This window comes from Limanda limanda, chromosome 12 (assembly GCF_963576545.1).
Source record: "Limanda limanda chromosome 12, fLimLim1.1, whole genome shotgun sequence".
Taxonomy (NCBI): domain Eukaryota; kingdom Metazoa; phylum Chordata; class Actinopteri; order Pleuronectiformes; family Pleuronectidae; genus Limanda; species Limanda limanda.
Window position 1 is genome coordinate 21,724,959 of NC_083647.1, and position 18,239 is coordinate 21,743,197.

The following is an 18,239-nucleotide window of genomic DNA, read 5'->3' on the forward strand; positions in this document are numbered from 1 at the left end:
TGTGTGTCGGTATGTGTGTGTGTGTTTCCCCTCCGCGAGTCTCTCATCTCCTCATTACCGTGTGTGAACAGAACATTCTGGGTCAACACACTGAATAATTCATCTCGAAACAAGAATCTCTAAACTCATAACTCTTCACGCACCTAATCACAGTTTAGGACGCGGCATCATGCTGCCGTGCACGTACCTCTCTGTCCAGGTAGGACTTCAGGGCTTCAGTCTCATTCAGCAGAGTCACACAGCACTTCCCCCTGGAGCAGAGGAGGAAGAAGGGAGGTGTATAGAGTGAGATGAGGAAGATAAAGGAGGAGAGGACGAAGAGAGAGGGAATATTTCAGGTGAAACACGGGCAAATTAAAGTCTGTGGGATGGCTGGTTACATCAGTGCAGGGTGAAAAGCTGGACCAGACTGGTACCAGATAGAGAAACTGTGCAAGATCCAACTTTGATGTGAATTTATCTAAACTTCTGCAACAATGATTTTTAATTTGGCTCCAGTTGGCATGGTCCGTTTTTTTGTTTTGACAAATCGTGATCCAGCCCTGTCCCTTCACTGCGTCTGTCTGGATTCACATTATTCATCTGTGAATTACTCAAACCTCTCCGGCATGAAGCAACAACAATTTGGCAGAGTCCTACACTCATGTTGTGTAACCTCGCCGCACACTCGTGTTCAGTTTGAAAACTTCATGGAGCTTGACTTCACACTAAACAAACGTCTGAGACTATTTTTACCTGAGCAGATGTCAGTTCCCTCTTCCTCCGACTCCACAGAAATGTCAAGTAATAACGTGGTGATGATTAAGTGGGATTGCCTGGAGTTTACTAATGAGCAAAGGTAGATCTATATGTAGAAATGGTTTTCTGTTGACATTTAATGCTCCATGCCAGGTATAGGTGAACCACTTTGTTCCCAAGTTTGTTGAAACCAAATAGAAGACGAAGCCTGTAAGACGGTTGAGTCAAACTCGGTCGAAGGACTGAATAAATTAACTATCGTCATTATTTATTTGATGTTTTCACAGCAACAAGTCTAACAGGTAGCAACAAGCTTTGTAAAAGAGTAGGCGGGTTAAATGGTGTGTTTACTGTTTGACTCAATTATAATTAATTGTATTTGTACAGCAACAAATCATAACATCAGTTATCTCAAGGCACTTTACATGGTTTATACAAATTTTAGAAGAAACACAACTTGCCCACAAGGATTTAATTTGCAGAGCCGGAAAGTGTCTGTAATATCCAATAAAATTAGCTTTTCTGTTTTTTTTTTTAAGTTTTAAAAAGGTTTATGGATAAACTGTAAAATATCAAGCCCCAATAACAGTTAAAAATCTCAGGAATCACTGTCAAAACATATATATTGATCGATATATCTGAATTGGGTAATTTTCACTATTTTGGTATCGGCCCCCAGAATCATCACTAACAATAAAGCCACACATTTACTGTGCACTTTATTAGGTACACCTGTGAGGTCTAATGGAATCCATTGCAGCTAATCTGCCAGTTCACCTTAATGCCTATAAAGTCCAGTTTCCATGTTGTGTTAATGTCGTATTGTAACTCATGTGTTTGAGAATAACTAAAGGACAGCTGTGTTATATCAATGGGCCATATACAGACGTATTTGAAGTGATGTAAATTATGTTTGATCAAACTTAATCTTAATACTAAAAGACTTGGTTGATTGGAACATGACCAGCTAAATAATGAGTATATTACTCTGTGTGTGTGTGCGTGTGTGAGTGTGCGACAGGGTGAGCCTTGCAGGCTGTCGGGGCTCAACATCTTGGTGACAGCCACCATCACTCCAACCCTTATCTCCAGAGTGGAGATAATTATTCATGGGGCTGCCCTGATGGCCGAATGGTTAAGTGGAATACCACATAACCAAAACATCCACAAACTCAAATCCAGCCCCGCACCTTTGTTGTCATATCTGTCTCTCTTCTCCTGTTTCCTGTCTGTCCCTATTCTCTCAGCTACTACACGTGATTTAAAAGAACAATTTAAAAGAAAAGAGCCTGTGAAAATAATCTGGAAGTCTTGGACCAGTGACAAAAAAAATATGATTGTATTTGTTTATAACATTTTCAGGCGCAGTTATAGATTTTATTTATCTATTCAATAATTTCTTTTCATCAATTTCTTTTCTGTTTTGAGATAATTGAGAATTTCGACAGTAGCTCAAAAGAAGAGATGAGACATTATTCATAGCCCGATATCTGTTCTGCTGTCAAAACCATGCACAGAGCTAATCAACATTTCTTTGTAGAAAGATGTGCACAAAAACAATGAAAAAAAAAACTGAAACAGCCCATCATTTGGTGGTTTAGGACCAGTGAGGTGTGCTGAGGTGTACCTGATGTGTGTGGCAGGTAGAGACTCCAGCTGGCGGGACAAGAACAGCTCTCTGTGACGGAGCTGGTGTTTCTGTTTCTCAGGGAGGTCGGACATCTCTGGATTCTCCATCTCCTCCTCCAGCTCCCCTGGGTGCAAACAGAGGTGGGGGGGCAAAGGTCAAACGTACGTAGATCAGATGAGGCGGAACGCTTGCGTCCATGGGGAAAACTGGAGAATGCATAGGCTGCATCCACACACACACACACAGTTGATCAACCAGAACAATGAAGTCCCCGGGGAGAAGGAGACTTGTGTACAAACGCAGGTATTTTAACATCCACATGATTCATGCAGCTTGAATCCCTTTACACCGGGCTCAGGTTCTCTCTTAATTCAGTGTTTAAACCCGATCACAGAATTATTTACAGATTCATACTCCTCTCTGTCCCCTGAGGATTATGTTTTCAATATATTATTATTTAAGTGGTTCTGTATTTCCGAGCAAGAAGCTCACTAAATGAACCTGAAGGGTTGTAATATAGAGCTGAAACGATCGGGCTGGGTGATATGGTCAAAAAACATATTATATACAATTTGCATATAGTTTACACTGATTATCATTATATCACGATACACCTAGTTGCTGTTGTCCAAGTCATAATGCTGAACACAAAAGGTCTGCAGTTTAACCAATATTGTAAAGTTGCAGCCTGCTTTACTCTTGATTTAAAGAAATACACATATTCTACTACACAACAAAACAAAACATTCTACTATATATATTGTATCCCTGGTGAAGTAGAGAAATAAGAGTGGATAATCTATCATGTAAACTACTACAATAATAAAAGAAAAATGCAAAGAAAGAGAATTGCTGACAGAAATGTTTTGTTTTGCGTTGATTTAGTAAACATTCACAAAAGGATGATCAAAAATCAGTGCAGCAAAGTCCGAGATCGATTTTAAGCTCTGAAGACATTGGGTTGGATCTTACTTTTCCAATCGGAGAACCAAGAGTAGATTTTTCCATTAGACGCTCTCCACCTCTGTAACACCTGTGTCTTTAAAACCACGTACCCCAAGTTTGTAACGCAGGCCTCGTGCTCCAGTGATAACATCACTGTTGCGTCCTCAGACTTGACAAAGAGCCTCGAGAAGCACAGAAGACGTGAAACGATTGTTTTCACGGGCCGAGGAGTACCCCACCTGACTGGTAAACTGACCTCTGTGTGTAAAACTGCTTGAGTTGTCTTTTAAGCTTGTGTTGTTGATTGAGCCATTATTTCCCCAGTCAGTTCCTGGAGGTTCGGCACTGCAGATTTTTCCTTTTAATCCAACGTTTAACCTTGAGGGCGGCCGGCCCCCTGGATTAGAAGGAAAATCTTGGAGGATCACCGTGCTACTCGCAAAGATTAGGTCGAGAAAAAAGTAAGAAACAATGGTTCTGAGTGAAAAACAGTCCGAGTATGAATGGACAGAGCGGCGGCTGAAGGCCTCTCCGCCCATAGGAGTGGGTCATGTGCCCAAGTCACTCTACACAAACAGATTTAGCTGCTGCAGCTCGTAGGCTACATCTCCACATGCTCTTCTGTGGATAAGAAAGAAATTAAGGTGGGAGACAGGGGGGGAGAGAAGGTGACATAGACCGGGAGACGGATAAACAGAGAGGCAGATAAAATAGGCAAGAAGAAGAGAAGGGGGGAGAAAGTGTGACAAAAGTGATAAAGAGCAAGGGAGCATGAGATGAAGACAGAGATGTAAAGGCAGCGAGTGGGAGGAGGGGGGAGAGGAGGAGGAAGGGGAGCGATAGAGAAATCAGTGGGGAGCGCGAGAGACAAAGACGGGCGCTGAGGGAGAGAGAGAGAGAGAAAAGGGGTAGAGAGAGTAAAAAGGACAATGAGAACAGAAGTTAAACGGGTGGAGGGAGAGAGAGGGAGAGAGAGAGAGAGAGAGAGGAAGAGAGAGAGAGGGAGAGGGGGAGAGAAAGCAGTCGGTACGTGCTCCAATTCATTTGGAGTTTCATTAGAGGAAGCGAGACAGAAAGAGGGAGACGGGGAGCAGAACAAAAGCAATCAAGGGATTTTCAGGAGAAGAGATGTGTGGCCAAAATCAATAAGTACTCCTTCACTCCCTCACTCTGCCCAGCTCTCAGCACCTGGTACACACGCTACCAATGCCCAAAGAAAGCACACACACACCACACAACACACACACACAGCATGGGCCTGGCTCCATCTTCTGCCACATAAAAGCAACAAAATATGGACTGAGCTTATTAATACGAGGAAAACAAGATTAAAGAGAACGCTAGTTCAGGTGGGAAGTTGTAGGAAGGTGAGCGAGGAGACAACGTGTGTGTGAGCATCAACCACGTGAGCTGGAGAGACATTACATTTAATATGCACGTGTGTTAGAGTGCGGACACCCGACCCGAGCCCGTTGAGACCCGCCGGTTTTACACAGCATGAGCCTGCAACCGGGGGAAATATCGGGGTTGGGTTTGGACCGAAAATCCTGAATGCCTGATGGGTTCAGGTCGGGCTCAGTTCTCCCAGGCTCGGAAAGGCCAACTGTCGTGTATGTATCTATGTTCTACCTTTACATTTTAAGACCTTTACTTACACATTTGTACCAGTTGTAAAGAAATATAACATTCAGCAGAACTTTATCAAATTCAAGCTGCACAGACCCGAGTATATAGATGATTAGCGAAACATGTTTTTACTTTGAAGGAGAAAAGGCTGAGCGCCACACACGCACACACACTCACACTAGACTCACTCCCTGCAAAACTTCTTCAAACCAAGATGTGTATATTTTTCACAGCGGTTTGATTGAAATAAAAAAGGACAGAAAATGAACTCCATGAAAAATGAATGACGGCAACAGTAAAGTTATGCAGAAGAAGAAGAGAAGAAGAAGAAGAACTGCCTCAGAATATTAACGACTTTCACAGTTGTTCTCGGTGACAACGTGACTGAATCCAGGACTTTTCATATCGATATAATAGGGAATTAAAAAAAGTCTGATAATCATATAGCTGATTTTATTTTCTAAATGAAGAACATGACCTCACCAGTCTTGACACAGAGTCTTAACATTGTTTTTTTACACAGATTCAATGAAGCACAATTCTATGAGGACTCCAGAATTCTAAGTTGTACTTTGACCAGACTCATTCAGCTCCCGTTCGCTCAGGGTGTGAAGCGCTGCCCAATTTTGCGACTAATCAGCAATTTTCTTGCCATGTTAATTACTCTGCTAATTATTTTAGGATAATCTGGCAATTTCCTTTAATTTAAAGCTTTAATTTTAAAGTTACAGTAGAGGGATCACACCAGGGACTCCCTGATCTAATCCATGCGTCCTGCATCCCAACCATTCTTTTACTTCCTTTGGTCTTTAATTCAGGTCCATGAAATGTCAAGGCGGTGTTAAAACTTCCAATTCAATCTTCCCACAGCCAGGGGTGGTTTTCCTGTGTGATGCAGCACCTTTGCTTGTTAAACCTGAAGCTTAACAAGCCTAATATTTCATAAAAATGTAATGAGCTGCACCTTCTTTTTTCTCTTCTTCCTCCAGGCAATGCAGGTTGTCTCCATGACACAGAACTGCAGGAAGCTGGTCATCAGCTCAATAGTCAGAACAAGTCCTCAAAATAAACTCTGGGGTAAGGAGCTCTGGCATAGAACAAAACAAATGGAGGCTTAGGAGATGAAGGGTTTAACTTCTAGAAAATACCTTATTAAAGTAGCAGAGAGACGAAAGACACGTGAAAGCAGAAAGGAATCAGAGTAAGTGTTCTCTCTCTTCGGAAGAAATTAGATTAAACTTTTAGATTAAAATAACATGCTCTGTTAAAAAAATGACAACACTGTGCCGGAGAACTTGAATACCTGCTGATCCTAACCATTATTTTCTCAGCGTTAATTTAAAGTAAATTTTGTAGATTAAAACAAATAAATAACAAGGGTTTACACGGGTCCTGTACCCTGCCTCCTCCATAATAGTGGATCGAACATGGAGCAAACCAAAAAGTATAGAGGTTTTGTCATTTTAGGTCATTTATCACCCCGATGTAAGTTCTGCTTTCATTCAATTTTGATGCTATGAAAACAGAGTGAAACATCATGAGACTGACTCGTGATTGGTCGAGCGAGTGCATCGAAGGACATTACACCGCGGCAGCCTCCAATGATCTCTACTGAGCAGACTCTGGCTCAAAAGTCACTAGATGGCAACGTTCAGGTCCAGGATATTTTGGTTTCATTTCTGGATAGTGGGAGCAAGTGTCATCCATCTTTATAAACAGTCTATGGAGGAGAAGATGGCTCACCATGAGGAGGAATGTTAAATCTCCTGTGTCCTTTCATAGGAAATGGGCTCAGTTCCTCTTTCCTTACCACTGACCCAGAAATCGGCTTTTTCCCAAATGAACAAGCGATCCCCAAATAACTGATCTTTAGTCTGAGAGCCGTCCCCAGTGGAAGCCCATGGGACACACACAGGATAATGCAGTGGCCCATCAGCAGACGGGCACATCCACCTGGCCCCTGGCGAAGAGTCCTTGAGTAACAAGTCAACTCCCCAACCTCAGTCCTCCTCCTCCTCCGAGCCAATCTCCTGGCAGTGCACCCACACCGTACTCTCTACAAATTGCCTCTCCATCTCACCTGTCCCTGCCAATTATCAATTATTGATGAATGGGTCGCCTTACTGGGCCAAGAGCGAGAGGGGGGGGGGGGGTCGTTGGGGAGGGAAAGCAGCAGAGAGAAGAGGCCTGAGGGCGAGAAGAGGAGGTGAGGAGAGCGCAGCGGACCGTTTTTTTTACCATAACAAACTGACTACACCTCTATAATCCAGAGAGTGAGTCTGCGGAGGAGGAGGAGGAGGAGGAGGAAGGACTGGAGACTGACGCTGGCGGCTGTAAATATGAAGATTTGCTTTTAAAAAGCTGTGGTCTGAAAGAAAATACTCATAATTAAAACTCAAGAGATCGATAAACAAAATCAATACTGGGATGTTAGTTTTGTTATTATGGCATTCATTAAATATTGTATAAGTCTGTTCTTAAAGGCTGCATTACACGTACAGAAATTACCCAAAGTCATAGCTGAAACATCACCACACCATAAATATTGAGAGAACAGTTTTATCAGCTCAGCTCTAACTACTGTATTAAATAAGGTGTTTTAAGATCTGTAAGTTAGATGAAGTGTTGGCTCGGTCAAGGACAAGTTCTGAAAGTTTGTTATGTTAATGTCATTCCAACTCATACAACTGCATCGTGAACGTTGTTCTTCATTCTCAGCACATTCCGAACAAGAGCAAGAACAAGACGAGCTCGGTCAAGAGAACACAAAAAACAGTGAGACGGAACAATGTGCTGCTGTAGTGATGAACATTTTGTGTGTATACGGCTACAATGGCAGCTCAATTCCAGTATGCGTTCTGTTGTGTTGTCCTGCAGGTGGAAGTGCAGAGATACACAGGTTGTTAATTTCTCAGAGAGTCGATATAAAGTTACACTAAAAGGTCAAACCTTGAGAGAGTATTGTAAAAAGTCGAAAGACAAACAAATCATGGAATTTCAACTCAGTATATCGTAATTGTAAAACTCAATACTGTTATCACAGCTGTCCATCACACTACTCTGGTGTTAGAGCACCAAAAACTGAGAAGTTTGTTAATGCTGCTGACCCCATGTTGGTTTATAAACTCTGGAGCTGCACAGAAAACAAAGATGCGTGGGAATGATGACGCAATCACCCGCATTCACTTCTTGATTGGTTCAAATCAGTTAAATCTCTCTTATCAGCAATGAAAGCAAAACATTGCTAACATTAACCGTCAGTAACAGTTCGGTCCTCTCGTAGTATTTTCTGTAAATAAGCAACTAGAGTGGACTTCTGCTTTCTGTTAAATGGGCCGACGGATTTTAAGCGAGTGGTCAGATGAGGTGCGTTTTCAGGATCATTTTCTTTTTAAAAGATTTTGTTAAGATCCTGTTATTATGGATGGTAGGGTTTAGATATAGCATGTCACTGATATATTTAACGTACTGTATAATCAAAACTGTGTCGGGACGTAAAGGAGAGATCCTGGTAGTGGACAACTGGGTGTAATCACAAGTTTGAGAGTAGACAGGTTGCTAAAGTGCATGTGAACATGCAAGATGCTGTTACTACCTGTAACCTGGTTTTCTAAATTGCACATCTCGTAGACAGAAGGCATGAAGGCAACAACAGTTTCGTTACAAGCAAAAAGGTGAAAACTTTTGATTAAACCTAATGAATTAGCACATTGTGTGTACAGTGGCATTTTAGCATCAATGTCCCTTTTCCTCCCTGACAAACAGTAAACTTGATTGGATTTTTATGAAGCTCAAACTAATAAGCTCATTTAGATACGTAACATTGATTAACGGCACCATGAAATCTCCATGAGCTCAGTAACGGGGACAACAACTCGATGTGAAGCGACACAAGGCGAAGCTGCTGCCGCGGTTCATAAAGCTCCGCAGCCTGGGAAGAAAATGAGAAAATCCATTCTATCACTGTGGAAACTAGTCTCACTATTACATATCATGACTCCCGTCCACCACACAGAGTGATTGTGTTACTAAAACGGTACAAAATGGCACATTGAGGGGGGGTTTTCCATGTTGGGACTCCTGGTACTCACTTATAGAACAGCCATATGAAAAACAAGTGGACACACAATCCACTTTGGAACCCAAAACGGTGGCTGTGATAAACAGTCCACTACCGGCTCAAAGGGATTCTACCGATTCTACTTGGGCGCATCAGTTCACCAACGCTATTGTTGTCTATTGTTTATGGGAGCTAGGAGCCACATTTCAAAAATAGGATAAGGTGTCATGGCAAATTCAAATGTCTGAAGGGAGGGGCCGGCGAGGTAAAATGCCAAGTCCGCCACGGAAGCTGACCACTCAGGAGGCTGCCTCGCTCACAGGGGAGGGGCTTATGGCGGAGTTTGGAGGCCCCGTTGAGGGAGTATTCAGGATCCCTGCAAGCAAAAATATTTTATCAATGACTCACAGCAGACACACAGACTCGTACAGGCACACACACACAGACACACACGAGTCGCACACAAGCGGCTGCCATTCTCCACTGATCCATAACGAAACTGAATTAAATGTACCCCTTCAGTAACTCCTGTGGCAGGACCCAGAGCTGGAAACTAGAGTTCATCATGCATAGGAACACATTAACACACACACACACACACACACACACACACACACACAGAAAGGCACATACAGTGTGGCTGCCGCTACAGAAACGCAGACAGGATACAGCCCACACCCATGCGGTGCGCAGCCAGTCCTGCCATGCATTTTTTACATATTGCAAATGTCTGGAAGCCCCTCACCAAACTGCAGCTGGCAGAGCACAGCCGAATCTGAGAGGCCGGCATAGGAGCAACCAACACAAACATTTCTCCAGGTTCAAAAAAACAATGCTCTGCCACATCTGTCAGTTTGCCAGAGGATCACAACACCGCTGGGTTCGAGCTCGGCTGCATTCAAATATCAATGTTTACCCGCCGTGCAACAAGAAACGAGACACATTCAAATGTGTTTTCTCCTCAAACCGTGGTCGATATCGGGGCTTTAAAAAACTCAGAGGAGAACCACATCAGCAGAATAACCCAAAACTGCAGTAAAAATAAATAAATAGAAAGGTGTGTTCAGATAAAGCAGCGTGTGTATGAACGCACACAAACACCAGTCAAAAATAATCACAGACTTTCTTAAAAAAGGGACACGCACACTGGGAAACTGATGCTGTGTGGTCCAGGAGAACAAACAATCCTGTGCTGCCACGGATACACCCCCCAGGCCATCTCTGTGCACGCACACACACATGCAGACACACACACACAAACACACTCACTGAGCTGGCCACACCCAGTCAAAGTCTAGTGGCTGCTTTTGCCTGAACAACGACAGCGTCTCTACTTTTAGGATGACAGCTCGGGTGCAGTACGTCAGGATGTACCACTATTAACCAATTTCTATGATTGATGTAATTAGGGCTTATTTGATTTCCTATGCTTTTAAGTTTGTCTGTATGGTTTAAGTTTAACCGTGGCGTCAGGTCGTGGTTGTGCTCTCAACGGCCTGTGCACAGGTAGCAGGCGCACGATTAACGACAGTTCAAACCTGCCTTTCAAGCCGACATAACCAGAAAACTGTCTGCAAGTGTTGTTGACATTTCTCATGCTGCACCACATCATGGAGACAGAAACATGCAGGTCAGCTCAGACCAGATGTGGACCAGACACAGTCCGCTCGGTTGTGTCACCGCGTACTCAAATTTGTGCGTTTTAACAGAACAGCTCTGGCCTTTTTCCTCTGGCACCCGTGACCCTTTTTTTACCCTCACCGGGCGACAAAGTAGAGCCGTCACACAAGGTGACACGTTCGTTGGATCACGGGGCGAGTTACAGAAGGCTCCACTGTGCTACGGATGAAGTTTGCATTTGACAAGTTGTACAACTTTCTAAAACCAACAACCTGACATTCACACCCACGGTACACAGAGACAGGACGGTTGAGCAGCTGGAGTTTACCACGCTACCTACCAGACTTTGTGTGTTTGCACCTCAGCACAAGGTCATAAATGCCCATCGGCAGAGACTGGTAAGTAACCACCATTGTTCCCATTTGCACTATTTAATAGCTCTGGCATCCCGTGCTCTATGATGACACCAAAATTCAAAACCAACTCAATGTGGCCGTTCAGAATAGATCCCACTACAATATTTATTTATGACAGTTCTGCAGGTGTAAAAAAAATATCTCTATTAAAAAATTATAGTAACAAAATAAAAGTACGACTATAAATGATGTTTAGTGGGTGGTGACATTTTTCTAACTAACATTATACTTTAGATGGAGCACGGTGTTGACACGCAACAAAAAAATTCTACAGGTAAAGTCTCCTCCTATAAAACACATCCTAATCCTAAATACATTGTGAGAATCTGCATTAACATCTGGCTTGTGTCATGTCTGGCTGAATGACCAAGTTGCTTCAACAAAAGGTCAGATGAGGAGAATAGAGCTCTGTGACAAAACAGGAAACTTCTTGTCATGTTTAAAAAAAAAAATTAAACGTTATACAGTGTGAATAAATCACATTATTCCCTTCTTCTTTACTCTTTGAATCCAGGGTCTCTGGGTCAGTGCCCTGAAGGCATCGTTTCCAACTGACCACCAGGGAGGCCGTCAGAAATCTCTTTATGCACTATGGTAACCTGCAAGTCTTCCATCATTCACCATTTTCAACTGAACCTCGTTCTTTCCATTCATTCATTTTTAAATCCATTGTTTCACTGTCTCTCTCCCTGAAAAACCTTGTGGAACCTGGAACGTTAGAAAGGCCGCACAATGCAGCCTGAGCCCATTCAATGTGTTCCAGCTGTTCCAGACGCTGCGGGGCTCGCTCCAAGCTCTAAAGACCAGCACCGCATTCAGGTGCACGCCACACAGCCACACTTCAACCAGGAGGAGCTCACACGCAGGCGTCGTCGTGTTGAAAACATCCAGCAAATCGAATGCTGCCTGGAGTCAGACCTATCAGAGGAGGCTGCAGTGTGGAGTGTTGCTCTCAGCTCGGTAACAGCACACAAACTATTTAAATTTGTATGACCCCTCGATAAGAATCTGGTTTGCAAATGTGGCCTCATAACAAAAAGGGCTCGAGCTTTCGGGTCCGGAGGAATCTTCTCAGGATTTGGATGTGAAGAAGGCTTTGCAGAGGAGAACAACTGCAGAGGTCTGCCAAAATGAAATGGTTCTCAGCCCTGGCTGGTGTGCTCCTCATGCCGGATGTTTGCTGGATGGGTTATGGTTGGTCACTCACTTGCATGTTTGTCTGCCAGGGCGATGAGTGTGCCGGAGATGTCCCTGCGCCGGTAAAAACACACCACTTTGGCCTCCACGTTCCCATTGGCTGTCTGCAAACCAGAGACAATCGGCGTTACCACGGCAACAAGTGGTGCCGCACACAGAGCACCCACACACACCACAGAAACACACACAAAAACACATTAATGAGGCTAGTTTTTTTTTAAAGTTTGGCTAAAAAACGCAGTGTGAGACTACAGAAGTGTTTTCCAAAATTACAATAAGTGTTGCAGTTGTCAGGACAGGGAAGGAGTGTTTGGTGGCGGGGGGGGTTCTGTGAAGCCTGGAGATTCATTTCTCCCCAGTAACACTACATTGATATTTTGATTTAACACTGTTTTTAAATTAGGAGCTGCACGAAAACGTCTTATTGCAATGATTTAGAAATTGATTTGTAGCTTTTACATCTTTTTAAACTCCAGACACATCGAGGAACATTAAATGTAAGAGTATACGTTACAATATTGATGCGTTACTGGCAATGATATGATGATGCTGATGATACTTTTATGGTCAGAACGCATCTTAAATTTGTTGTGCGTCACACAGCAGCTCCATTTACAACATCCCAGGTAACAAAAATATCCGCAGCATAGTACAGGCAGAGCACATTGGATAGAAACTCTCATAAATAGAAGGATGAAAGGAGCGATGACGGAGGACAAGCAAAGTGGAAGCATTTTTTTCAGTCTGCAGACATTTATAATCAGACTTACTGCTCTGCCAATTATAAAATAATTAAAATCCAATTTCCTGAAAGTCAACATTTGGAAAAAAAGAAGAAGCTTTGGCCTAAAAAAAAAAGATTTGCTCATTTTTGATTTTTTTTTTTAGAGCAAACAAACACTTTTCTTTACAAATAAAATGTGAAGGCTTTCTATGGTTCTCAATTTTGTTTATATTGTCTTCTTCCGTTGCCTGACATACACATTGACATTTTTAGGCACAATACAAAGAGAGCTGCCATAAATTTGAAGATGTTACATGAAGCATATTTCTCTTAAACGTTCAAGGACAGACTGTGAACATGAAAACAAACTATTTTAATAACGAAGTAACAGAAATATTATGGATCTGCCTTCCCAAATAAGAGCTTTCTTTTCTTCTATATGACACTAAACTTTGTTGGTCCAACAAAATAATCAATCTGACACCATCATGTTGCTTTGTATTTTGTAATATTGTCTTATATCCTCTGGACTAAAAGAAAATTCAAGGTAATAATCAGCAGTTTAATCTATTTTAAAAGAATCGTTTGCTAGGTCATTTGACTTTCTATCATTTTTTTAAATCTTTAAATTCATGGCACTAATACAAGACAGTGATTTATGTTAGTGTTATAAAGTTCAGAGTATTAAACATTGCATACGCAGACTGTTACGTAAAAGCCAGTTCCATCCAAACTCTTTCTTTTTCAATAGTTCCGAGCAGTTGGTGGTTGTCAAGATTTTTTCCCTTTCACACTGTTCTATACTTTCTAGATATTTATCTCGAACCTCGTGGAGGAGAAACCCACGGATCCCCGAGGAGCAGAGAGACTGACAGTGACAGACAGAACAGAGGGCTCACTCGGAGCTCTGTGTCAATCACATTAAACAGCTTCCGTATTATCCGGCACAGGCCCGGGACACAGAGGCACCTGTAACTATTCTACAGAGACACAACTCGTTTTCTGCTCCTCCGACTGAACAATGTACGAGACTGAAGGATGGGATTCACCCGCCAACACCTTCTACAGCAACATTATGTGATAATACAACGGAGTACTCACTGCCTCCAGAGCCATAAAGATGTATTTGAACCGTTCATTTCATAAACTTAAAATCGTATATTATCGATGAATTTTAATTTCAACAATTATCATTATTGTATTGAACATATGAGTAATTCTCAATGCTGACGTTTCATGTTGATTTTATCTAATAAAATTTTTTGTTTCTTAATAATCATTTTAATTTCTCGAGTTGGTGATTTATTGTTTACTGTCATATCCGACTAAGAAAAGCATCTGAAACTAAAATTAACAAAAACGATAAAATAGCCGCCTATTGATTAACAGATAAGTGTTTTAGGTCTATATTGGATTAAATTCAGAAATATTTGTTAAGTGTTCAAACCATTTTTTCCCCCATTTATTTAACGTATATTTTTTAAACAATCTGTTTTATAAAATAACTTGCAATGTGACAGATGTAATGACACTGGGCTTAAAAAAAGAATAGGACAATTAATCATGGTTTATATTTTCTGTTCATGTGCACAGAAAGGGAGAATGTTTATGGAAGAAAACCAAGGATGTAAGAATATATACTAACAAGAATGAAACGGATTTCATCTGTTCAACCTGAGACACACACACACACACTCACCTTGTTCAACTCCTCTATCCTCCTGATCAGCAGTGGGTTACTGGACGAGTTCTCAAAATAAACATAATCTGCAGAGGAACAGCAAGAAGGAGAAGGAGGAAGAGGAAGAGAAAGAGAGAGAGAGAGAAAAATAAAACAAACGTCAGTCACAGTTGCAGGTATTTCAAGTATTCAGGGTAATTTTCACTGGGATCACTTGATTAATCTGTTACTTGGAAATGCAGAAATTTTGAAAAATACAACAAGTCGGTGCATCGATAAAAGATAAATGTGCAGCAGAATATGAGAAAAAATAACGCACATGACTTAAATGTCACAAAAGGAGAGGAAACGTGGAAACTGATGGAAAGAAATCAGCTGTTTGTGGACAAATAAGTTAACTGAAAATGCCTTTGAATTAATAAAGGAAACATGCAGTTCACCCTTTGTCACCAAGCATTCATGACACTGAAAATTTCATGGTTTTCGTTTATTTGACACACGTTTAATCTTGTTATATTTTCCTCAACTCACAAGAGGATTAATCCCACCTACTGTGTACCTCAACAGACCCAACCCCAACAGTCACGTGACAGTAGCGGACGGTACTGCACAAACATAAACATTTTCCTTTGCAGATTTATGGGGAAACTTGGTTTGTGATGCATTTTGATGGAAACTCATTGTATGAATGGTTTAATCAATCCACAAGAGACATCTACAACATATTGAACTACATCAAGATTCAGTTGTAGTTGGGAGGTCTGACCACACACACACAAACACAGACACACTTCAGACTGCAGTCTCATACTTCCTCAGCCATCATTCTTTCTTTGTCTTATTCCTCTGTTCATCCAACCCCCCTCTGTGTGTGTTGTTAGCATGCACGGTGTGTTTGCATGTGTGTGGGTGTATATGGGCGAATGCACAAGCTTTAGCGCGCATGTGTGGCTTTACTATGCGTGTCTGCATTCGTGTGTTTGTGTGTGTGTGTGTGTGTGTGTGTGTGGCTCCTGGCGCTGCTCCAGGCCCATTGGAGGATTAGCTCTCACCAGGATATCCCCACAGGCCCCGGTCTTGGTAGGGTGCCTGGTCTTAGCCCTGCATGTGTCTTGGCTGAGTGCTGTCAGATTATACCCCACACTTGGTCGGCTGCCTGGAGCCCGAGCTATCCTCCCTTCACCCCGAACCGCCCCCCCCCCTCCCCATCCCCGACGCTCCCTCAGGCCTCACATCATCTTGACCAAAAACATTGTCCAAAATTCCACCAGCGTAACCGCGACCCACACCGACTCGTGTTTTTATTTCTTGCAATCGCCGAGTCCAACACAAGCTGGTTTGGGCTTTCAGCCATCGTGTTGGAACACCCAGGACCTGCACTCCATCCAAATCTAATCAAGCATTTCTATTACTGGCAGAGTTGAAAGGAAAAAGGTTCACCTACAGACACTTTATTAAGCATCTGTCTGTCCACCCCTCTTCTTCATGCACAGTTAGCTCCAGGATACAGATACAGCTGGGAATAATAATAATATATTAAACTTTAATAAATCTAATTGGACAGCTATTTTGATATTTGTGAAATGCCAAACATTCAAGCACTTTAAATGTTTTAACTGTGCACAAAGCTGCTGTAGTCAAGTCTGGTATCTAGCTCACTTTTGGATGAAACTAACTCTTTTTAGCGGTTTGTTTGCACTGCGGCTTTTTTAGTAAGAATACGCAAAACCAGCGTAACCGATTTTATTGAAGCTTGGACCCGAACGAATGGGTGGATCTTGCAAATTCTTTTCACTGCTTTTAACAATGTGAGAGAGGGTGTTATTCAACATTTTGGGATAGAAATAATGCTGAGATCTTGATGAAACTGCTGAGTCTGCTCAATTTGGTGCATCATGATTGAGTTTTTGTTTGGCCTTGGCGGAGATATGTGCTCTTCTGAGTGCTGTTCTAGGTTTCAGTGTGATTCAATGGGCAGATGATTTTTTTTAATGGTTAATTAACAACTTGTTTTGAAATCAGGCTTAATGCGACACCTTGAAACATCCTGTCTGAACGATATTCAATTTACAAACAATAAAATCACATCAACAACAAATTGACCCAGAAAATGTTTGGCATCATCCTTGAAAACTGAAACAAATGATTAATTAATAAAAGTTATTTTCTATCCATCACAAAAATGATTTTTTTCAGCTTAATTTTAAGTCTCAAATTCTTTGTCAGTAAATTTTAATTATGTCTGAATATTTTGTTTGAACCACATCACCTGTATTTATCCTTAATTCTACGTGAAATGATAAATCAATTAACAAAACCTTGAGGCAGATAAGTAACACAAAACTGATGAATAGAATTATGTATTACTACTATTATATTTAATAATTATAATATTATTTTTATCTTGCCAATTATGATTCAACAGTGATTATGATGTCTAAAAATAAGAACTATATCTCCTCCGCATTCTGCATGAAAGTACAAACGTATGTAAAAGAGAAAAAGAAAAAGTTATGACTAAATCTGATAGACTGCAGCAGGAAAGAGAAAATATTTACGGCCTTGGAAAATGACATTCAAGACTTTTAATACCTTCTAATGCCTTCAGAAGTAAATTCACTGTTTTTTTACGACTTTTCCCGACCTGCAGATGCCCAGCTGACTGTCCCAGTATGATGGTAACTCAATTAAATATTTCCTCAATATTTTAGACGCACTGAAGTGTATAAAGATGTTGAGAACTTAACGTTTCCTCTTGTGGTTTAACCAGAGCAGCAGCAGCAGCAGTTTATAAAAGCATGTAGAGTGTAATTTCTGTGACAGCTTCTTCTGGCGACCGCAGAAACACGTTCGCTGCTCGAGCTTCGCCACGAGACGGGGAGAGATGGTCGCATCCCGCCCATCGACTCTTCACCCTGTACCAGCTTGTTACTAGACTCCGCTGCTACTGTGACATCGTCATCCGCTGCTTGAATATCTAATAGGCCAACTTGAAATGAAGCGGAGCAGAAAATGAAGACGAGATATTTGACTTGCTCGTGTTCTGGGGAGACGGCAGCCCGGAGGTGAGGGGTCAGACAAAAGGGTTTATGACCAGTTGGGATTGTCCGACTGGATATTCAAATAAATAAATGGACAGAAAAATATTGTTCAGACTCTTGAAGTAGGTTGAGGGCATCTTAAGCTACAACCTAGATTAGAGCTAATCAATTAATTGTTGAAACGATTAGTAAATCACCAGATGAGTAATCTGCAATTTTCTTTAGGTTTATCTTAAGAGACACAAAGCAAGGATGTCATTTAGCAGCCTAATGATCCAAGACATCTCTGATTATGAGATAACCATTAAATTCACTTCTCAAGCAATAATAACACAACTTCTGATGATTCTGGAATTTTTTGTGAGGATTTGCTGATTCTCTTCACAGTAAATTATAATGAATTGAGCACCTTTTCCTTTCTTTAATTAAATCTTTTACAGTTATTCAAATAATCAATATATTTCACTGATAATGGAAATAAACCCATTATTTGCAGAGGTGAACTGAAAGTGTCTCAAAGCAAAAGATAAAGTAAAGCTCATATATGAATAAAGGCTGCAA

The 18,239-nt window shown here is 41.5% G+C and overlaps 1 protein-coding gene across 1 annotated transcript in view; it reads right to left on the reverse strand.

The window, feature by feature from the left end:
- The window catches only part of mta1 (metastasis associated 1), a 40,130-nt gene that overhangs the window by 11,908 nt on the left and 9,983 nt on the right, over positions 1-18,239 (reverse strand). Inside the window, exons 2-5 of the mRNA XM_061082472.1 lie at positions 14,656-14,723; positions 12,243-12,336; positions 2,366-2,492; positions 188-251 (exon numbers count right to left, since the gene is read on the reverse strand). Of these exons, the coding sequence (XP_060938455.1) occupies positions 188-251; positions 2,366-2,492; positions 12,243-12,336; positions 14,656-14,723 (353 nt within the window). The remainder of the gene's footprint in view (positions 1-187; positions 252-2,365; positions 2,493-12,242; positions 12,337-14,655; positions 14,724-18,239) is intronic.